Below are 8,814 nucleotides of genomic sequence, written 5' to 3' on the forward strand. Positions count from 1 at the left end.
TATCTGAATTATTGGCATGTGCTTTTATTCTACTATATTCAGTGTTTACACAGAAATATAATTGTAATTGTGGCTAACATTGTACTTGTTTGACTCTTCTATAACGTCCATATGAGATGACAAAGCTACTATTGATTCTCTCGAAGGAAGATAATCCCAAATATCCTTTGGTTTGTTGAGGTTATATGGCTTTTTTAATTTGCTTAATAAAATTAGTTTTGGGCTGTAACATTTTATATGTCAAATTGGAAAAAAGGAAGGAGCCTTGAACTTTCAAATATTAATGAAGGACAAATAATTTCCCCTGAATTTGAAGATGAAATGAATGACACCTGACTCAGTTACACATGAATTTGACCTCTTCACTATGTGTGAAGCAGTAGTCATGTGTGTGATTGCATTAATAAAACCCTACAACATAAGAGACTTTCTACCCGACTCCTGTTTTAATAGATTTGAGAACTGACAGTAGACTCTAATATGGTCTATGCATCCTTTATATTTGTGAAGCTACAGAATACATTATGCAGTGTTAAACCCGCTCCTCCCTCTTTCTCCTCATTGTTTCGTGTGACAGCGCTGGCATGGAAGGCAATAAACAAAGATTCCCCTTGAGACAAAACTTGAGACAACACAATTCTTCCTGGAAACTTTAATTGTTTTGACAACTCCTCACAAGCCAGTGAAGGTCAAGTCCAACAGTGCAGCTGACAGTAATGTACAAGTGCCCTCTCACACTGGCAGGAGGGCGGTGAGGTAAATTCGGTGTTCAATGTCATGAAAAATTAGGAATTATTTTCCTCCTTTACATTAACAATGGCTGCTGACTCTCCTACAGGGAAATCAGTTCGTACCAACTTAAAGACAATGCCGGCATCAATTCAAGTGTTTGTTGTCCATAAAGATTCTTACATTGTTCACATATTTCATGAGTTCATAACCGAAACATTAATGATATCATGGTGTCAATCATTCACTTTTCAAGGAGTAACTCCAACAGGACAAATATAACAGACATTTATATGTGTTATACTTGCGGTATAAGTGTTTCAGCAATCAGATTGAATTTTTTAATCAAATAGGGGCTTTTCTTCTCTTTTTTTGTTTGAAGATCAAATAGAAAAACTGACTCTTAGCTGGTCACCCTTGCCATAGTTAATGTACAACACAACTGAAAAGAAAGCTGAGCAGGCCAAATTATACTTGTTTTGAACTCCACCACATATATACACAAGGAGGGCTGCTTCAGTGCACATTCAAAATCTCTGCAATGAGCCTGACATGCTACATATTCAACTATTCCCAAAACACTGCAAAGAGTTAACTGATACCGTCATGTGAGGACATCACTGGCAGAGCAAAACCTTGGAAACACAATATTTACATGACAACAAAAAAGTTTTAATAAAAATATCCTATAATTACAATAATCTATTTTAAACATATAAGTCTTCCTTCCACATTCTTTTATAGAACATTTGAGTCTCTTTATGTACAATCTTAATTGTCTCGAATAAGAATCGTTCTTCTTTACAATATGAAACATTTTAAGGTTCCAGGGATGAAAAAACATCTATTTTAAACAAAACATATACAATAATTATTCGCAGTTTAGGCTTTAAACTGGAGTCATTTTTAGCTTTTCATTTAGCACAATTTACAAACAGTTTTTATAGCTGTTGACAGACGACTTCCGAGCCTAGGGGATTCAATCTTTTCACTCTTTTAGAAAAAATGTATGTCAGAAGAAGTAAAGTTAGAGCAAAATAAACAGGAGGGAGGAGAGGGAGGTTTCTACACAGTGAGCCCTTGTTAAATGGAACCAAAACATTCTTATTTGAATGGTGACTTTATTTGGGTTTAATTCCTCCCAGCGTTTTGAAATCCCCTTGTGATTGTGCCTCCAGTTGGGTGTGAGTCCCTGGCGAAGCTTTGCTGGCTTTGGAGCAGCTCTGTGAAGCCTGCACACCTGTGGAGGGGGAATCGGAGGATGGTAAGAGGGGGGTTGAGCTGCACAACTCCAGACTGACTGGCGGCACCAACAAAACAGAGGCCACGCTTGATCAACAACCCAAAACAAACCAGGTCAAACAACAGCCACACAACTCCTCAGGATATTGGGAAAGGCTGATGAGAGGCAGCCGAGACTCTCTGAGAGAATGTAAGTGTCTTTCACCCACACCCACCCACACACACACACACAGGTATTATTAGGTGTGTTTAGATTTAGTGCAATAAATCTGACATTAAAGCCAGAACAGCAGCTTGAATAGAACTAGGGGACGCCGAGAGTGAATGAGAGAGCAAGGAAGGTGTGTGTGTGTGTGTAAGAATGAAAGAGAGGACAAGCTGAGGTTTAAACCCTCTTTTCTTCAGATTGCTACACCAGTGACAGTTATTGCGCAAAGCTCAAATTCATGTTCCTCAATTATTATTTTCTCTGATTACTACTAGCCTCCTTAGAGCACTCCAGAGACTGTCCATTTACACCACATATAGGCTACAGTAATCAAGTAAATGGAGATGCTTCAATGACCACCACTGAGGCCTTTGGTTTCACTACTGGCCACATGTGTTTGATAAGGAGACATCAAATCCAGAAACATGACTAATATTATTTTTAAATCAACTACTTACCAATGCAGTGCTCTTGTCTCAGCGGCATAAAATCGAGTCATCCGGCTTTTTGACTATTGACGTCCTCTACAAAAGAAGAAAAGAAAACAAAAGAAGAAACATCAAATAATTTAAATATTTCGATAGAGAAACTAAATAAAGACAAGGCCAAAATCTCTCCAAAAGAAATTATCTAGGAGAGCGGCAGAAAATTTAGCCTATTGAATAACAAATTGCTCTTATTGTGCGCAGTGGAGTGGGCTGCGGGTACTTCACCAATCCTGGGATAAGGTAGGGCTTCTAAATACTGCTATTATAATGCAAATCATAAAGTACGCCAAATTTATTTTTATGCATCGTTTTCCAAGGCTGCGATAAGATGCGTATTGCATTCAGATTCTTTTTTGTTCTTTACACTGGAAGGACAACGAGACATAACGGGCATGACGCGCTTTGTCTGAGGTAAACAGGGAGGTGAACCCTGGTAAGTTCCGACTAGTTTCGGGCTAAAGCATAGTGGTCTCCTCTGGTTAAAGCTCACCTGGTGGTGGTCAGTGTTGAGCACCGTCAGCGGTGTACGGCTGGGGTTGGAGGGTGGCGCGGGGCAGGTCCCTGTCCACTGTGGCTGCTGTTTGTGGAGGGAAGGGTGCGTCTCCAAGGCCAGCTGCAGGTCCAGGATGTAGTCTATGACATGCTGGAGGATTTCCACTTTGCTGACTTTCTTATCCTGCGGGATGGTGGGCACCAGGCGCTTCAGTCGGCTGTAGCAGTCGTTCATATCGTACTGCAGGCAGAAGAGGTCCTCCTCCTCCATCCTGCACCGGGCGATGTTGAGGCTCTGCTTCGACAGATAATGCAGGGAGAGCTGGCTGCCGGTGGAGGAGGAGTCCTGAGGGCGGACTGGAGTAACAGCCTTCATCTTAAATAAACAGCGGCAAGGGAGAAGAGGAAAAACCCGTACAATTACACGACTGGCAGGATAATACCACGGCGCTGAAAACACGACAGATGCCACAACAATATGCCTCAAATTACCGAGAGAATACTACAAAAATTAAACGGCGGATTTCGAATCTGCTAAAACATCCCGCGAGCCTCTGAGGTCCTCTGACTTCAACACGCTCGTTGTGAAAGGAATGAACTGGTGTCCTATATTTATAGAGAGGAGGGAGGCGCCAAGTGAGTCGGCTGACAGATCAGGGAGAGGAGCTGGTCAATCACATCACCGGCAGCCCGCTGCCCACCGACCCAACAACGGAGCCAAGAAAAAGGCGTGTCTCATTCTCTGCGGTGGGCTGCCTGTGCTTATGTGTGTGTGTGTGTGAGAGAGAGAGAGAGAGAGAGAGAGAGAGAGAGAGAGAGAGAGAGAGAGAGAGAGAGAGAGAGAGAGAGAGATCAACTGATAGTGAGACGGGGCTGATCTTGGAGGTTTTCTAATTGACCCAGTCAGAGGTGATGGTGTATTTGCACAATTCACTGGTTGAGTCGTGTCTGATTGCATATTTAGTGCCGGAGTCACTGATGCGCGCAGCCTCTGATGTATTGATGATCCCGAGCCGAACCATCTTCTTATAGAGGGGGAAACAAACACCTGTCTCACCTCACTTTGGAAAATCAAACATTTGAAGATTAAAATCAAAATGTCACAGAGAATAATCGAAATCATCCAACTGCTCAATGTATAAAAAATAACAAAAAGTGAAACTCGGCGATGCGTTTATTCTATAGTCTGTTATTACACTGTTTAAATTGAATAAATAATAACAATAGCATCATATAATATCTGAATGAATAAACTGTTATGTTTTCGTATAAAATCATTACACTTCCTGGACCCTGGCAACAGGGTTGCATTAGGGCACCGGCTTATTTGTCAAGGCCTCCTCTCAATTCCTTCCCCTGCTGTGTGTTATTATGCCTCATACATTCCTCCACTCTCTGAGCCGCGTTGCCGCTCCGCTCCCTCCCTCACAGCCGCGTACTGAGTCGCCCCACCGGGCAGACTGCCTGGCGCCACACATCGGGCGCTCATCCATTCACACCCAAGCCTCTCTTCTTCTTTCTTTCTCTCTTTCTTTCTTTCTTTCTTTCTTTCTTTCTTTCTTTCTTTCTTTCTGTCTGTCTGTGCATGCAGGTTGCCATGACAACATGGACGCTACTCTCAGCTTTAGTTTACCCAATCCATCCGAGATGCATTTGGGGCTACAATGGTTTGCATGTAGCAGGGATGACACCCACCTCAGTGCCTCTTTGGAGGTTGAATGTCCCAAACTTTATGGGAACCACCACAGTCACGGACACTGAAAGGCTTAAATGCCTGTAAATGGGTATTTCTCTCTCATTTCTCACCCTGTCTTCTATATCTCTCTGTTTTCTGTTGCCATGGGAAGTGACTGTTGTGCTAAATAATGTGTGCAGCAATGTTTGGTTGTGGGACAACTTCAAAGAGGTCAGTGGTATAAATCTTTGATGGTAGCCTTTCCACCAGCAACCTGGTGCATGAACTCTTGCCCATGACAAGCAGATGATGGATGACGTCTGGGAGAAAAACACTGTCCATTTTGCCTCAGCAATGACTCACAATTTCTAAAACTGTGACAAATCAAACTCAACTTAGGGATTCAAATGCCATTTTTCTCATGAGGTTGGTGGATGAAACTCTTCTCAGATTAGTTTTTTCTTGACATTCAATTCAGATAGTTACTGTATCTGAAGTTTAAAGATCACAACAGCTTTTTAGCACATTTTTGCAGACAGATCTATTTATTCCAATTTGTTCACTGTGATTTGATTTTTCATTTGAGAGTGTTAACCTTTGAGGGAAGCTAGCTCGTTTGAGCTGCTTTCAGACATCCCATCAACTCAAGAGAAGCTCTCAACATGTCTCCTGCCATCCCTCGAGTAAAAACTCAGCAGAAAGTCGTAAGGAGCTATACGAGTGAACAACAGGCGTTCCTCTGTGGAATCTAGTTAGTGGGTTTACTGGCAAAATATGAGATGAACCCTGTACATATATCATTTGATTTGAAACAATAAAAGCAATTGGAAAATGGAAAAAAGGCAAAAGTTACAAGACTGTGTAAATTATTTTAAGAGGGAAGGAAAGACACATCCCATAAATCATTGCAAATGATCCCTTTCCAGCACCAGCATGCTTCTTCTTGAATTGAACCTGGTTATTAATTTAGTGTTGCAATATCTTAGCTTGAGGTATTTCTACTTCGGATTGTTATTATACAATAGCCTGATGTTGTCATTCTCACAATTCTAGTCAGAATGTGAGTCTGATACCGTTCCATTCGGCTGTGATTATGGGGCGTGTTTCAACCGAACCAGAAAAAAAAAAGAAGCCTTTTGTCTCAATTGGATAGACCTACAACCAATCAGGGCAACGTAGTATGTGACTTATGTTAAGCGACGCATTGTGAGTTATTTACTAACGCCGGGTTCACACTGGACGCTGAAGCGACGCTTAAGCGCAGCGCCAAGCCTTAAATAACAGCTGGCTCCCATCCACTCCCATGTTAAACCTTTGTGCGGGTCACACCGGAGGCTGAAGCGCCGCGCTGCGCCAAGGCTGCCTAGCGCCGTGCAGCGATCGTTTCGGCGTCGAGTCTATTCTTTGCGCTTGACGCGAGCGTATCACGCCAGGAAACACACTGTAAAATGTTTTTAAACGATATTGATGACATATTTTATATGACATAAATGATCAAATATGCATCCCATACTCTGAATTCCCCTTCTGTTGTCCTGGAGTTTTAATTTTAACAATGATATAATTAAATGTCTCCCCTCTGCCCATCCACTACAGCCACACAAGCAGTGATAAAGATAAAAAGAGAGAGAGGGGGGCTACGTATTCTCCACATACGCTTGAGTGGAGAATACGTAATTTACCCTCGACACCCGACATTTAACGGAGCAAACAGTGGAGAAGTTCTTCAACATGGATGACATTAAATTAATAATTGAAGTGGAGAAGTACAGTGAGTTGTATGATCCTCGGAACATGTTGTATAAAGACAACACCAAAAAAGACAAATGTTGGGACGCTGTTGCTTAATGTTGGAGCAACAAGTAAGTATATGCTTGAATACTACTGGATCAACAGGTGGTATTATTAACGCTGCCCGGCGGTTCAGCGTCCGGTGTGAACAGCCAAGTGCCGGCGCGATAGAAATTAGCGCGGCACGGCGCTTTGGTGTTGCCTCCACGTTCTGTGTTCCTCTTTCAAAATGAATGTGCTGTCGATGTCTTCTAAAACAGGCTCAATGGCAGCATCTACACATCTCAGCTCTCCAGCAGCAGGCATGTTTGTTGAAAAGGAATTCAACCCAAGCGCACTTTGATTACGTGGTTGATTACATTACTGTTGATCATCTGTCCATCATCGCCCTTACAATCTGATTGGTCTGAACAGTTTCTGTCTGGGCATAATTTCTCCCCAACGGAGCGAATTTCCCGACCTGAAATGTTGTGGGCAGGGCTAAATTCGTTTGGCATCCAGGCTAATTATACAATGGCTGACAATCATAATCTCTATTCAGAAAATAAAGGGGATTTTTACTTCAGGAACCATGCTGTTGAGCCCTGTTTTTAGGACTAGCACCAAAACTACGTAGCATATTAACTGTTAGCTCACAAACTGCAGACTACTTTCCCGAGTAGTCCCAATCTCAACAGGTTTATAGAAATATGTAGATGTTTCCTAAAGTCCAAAACATGATTTCTAATGTGCTATTTAGCCTACTGTGACTGGGCCTTCCTCTAACCTCTCTTTATTCTTTTGTTAAAATATTGATAAGTTGTGATTATATGTTGATTACAGGTCAAATAATTTCCTTGCTAAAAGCACAGAGTTTGTTGGGTTTTGTTTGTGTGGCTAATGGTTGTGAAAAGGAATTTAGACAATGACTATTACTGAGTAACTTAGTTATACTCCATTTTCATCTGTATTTGAGCTGGTATATGCAGTCGATATGCCCATCAACTTGAAATTTAACACATCATTCACTCAATCATTCAAGGTTGATCAGAAAAAGAGCAAATGGGTGTGCTTTATCTCTTTGCCCGCCTCTGTTTGAGTTTGCTTTCTCATGGTTCCATTGCATGTACTTTGCTAACTGTGGACCTTTTGGCTCTACTTCCCTAAAGGCTTTAAAGCCCTAAAGACTGGCGACTGGAGCTTGATAGCTAGAGACTCATTAGCCGACTAGATAAGCCTGATAGGTGAACCTTTCTGTTTGTTGTGGCTACACAGTGTGGAGACGGAGAACAGAATACTTACTTAACCAGTCTGTTTTTTTATTTGAAAAGGACATGTGAGTAGTTAAGTAGAGAAACTAAAGGATGGTAGATACAGGCTTGCATTAATTGTATTTCAAATAAATCCTGATGTGGTAGGCCAACAGAGGTTTTCCTGGGATGTGGTTGGAATTGTTGTGAAACATGCTCAGGTCCCCCATCCTTTTAATCATACTGGATTCACACTGGTTTCATTTTTACCACTGTGAGGATGTTTGTAGGTAAGCAAAACCTATGTTAAATATGATATAAACACATATTAAGAGTCCACAGGTAATGCAAATAGACATTTCTGAAACAAGTTATTATCAAGGCCTTTTGGACACATGGTAGATTTTAAAATTGTACTTAATAATTAATAGGCTGAATGATGACTCACACTATACATTTATTTTCAGATACATATAGTGTAGCCAAAACATCACAATCCCCCCCTGCTGGCTGACTATACCTTGGGTAATATACCCGACCCTCTCCATGTTAGGGTTAAGTGTTGTTTGAACTAGTTATTTCAGAATATAAAAACAGAGTGACACCATAATTTGCAGCTGAGATTTAGATGAAATTGGTTGAGCGGCTGTCCTCAAAACTGTGGCACTCCAACAAGATCACTACTGCACTAAGAGCCCTTCCGGGCCCCTTACGTGCTTATGTATCCCTTCTTACATGCTTACGTGCGTCGCCCAATTTTTCTAACTATACGGCAAAGCTCTGCGAGCCTCCCGCAAGTCTGTGATTGGTCTGCTAACTACATCCTTTCCGGAGTTGCATTTCCGGTTTCATGCCGCATAATACCGGCAGAAACAACGGTAGATTTAGAAGAACGAATATGGACCAAATAGAAGAGCGTTTGGCAGAAGAGATCCGAAAGTATAACCACTTGTATAACCC

At 41.7% G+C, this 8,814-nt stretch overlaps 1 protein-coding gene across 1 annotated transcript; it reads right to left on the reverse strand.

Moving 5' to 3' along the window:
• Positions 1–637: 637 nt before the first annotated feature.
• Positions 638–3,735, reverse strand: id4 (inhibitor of DNA binding 4). Its single transcript, XM_053431878.1, has 4 exons — positions 3,652–3,735; positions 3,158–3,535; positions 2,638–2,703; positions 638–1,969 (listed from the first exon to the last, which is right to left on the reverse strand). Exons 2-3 carry the CDS (start codon positions 3,533–3,535, stop codon positions 2,656–2,658), a joined length of 426 nt encoding a protein of 141 aa, XP_053287853.1. The 5' UTR covers positions 3,652–3,735; the 3' UTR covers positions 638–1,969; positions 2,638–2,655.
• Positions 3,736–8,814: the final 5,079 nt, after the last annotated feature.

This window comes from Pleuronectes platessa, chromosome 10, assembly GCF_947347685.1.
Source record: "Pleuronectes platessa chromosome 10, fPlePla1.1, whole genome shotgun sequence".
NCBI lineage: Eukaryota > Metazoa > Chordata > Actinopteri > Pleuronectiformes > Pleuronectidae > Pleuronectes > Pleuronectes platessa.

What these genes read in the sequence shown, in the direction of transcription:
- id4 (XM_053431878.1), bottom strand. Translation starts at nt 3,535, where the DNA reads ATGAAGGCTGTTACTCCAGTCCGCCCTCAGGACTCCTCCTCCACCGGC. An exon ending in TCAACACTGACCACCACCAG is followed by an intron (nt 2,704 to 3,157) that starts GTGAGCTTTAAC and finishes CTTCTTTTGTAG; the next exon opens with AGGACGTCAATAGTCAAAAA.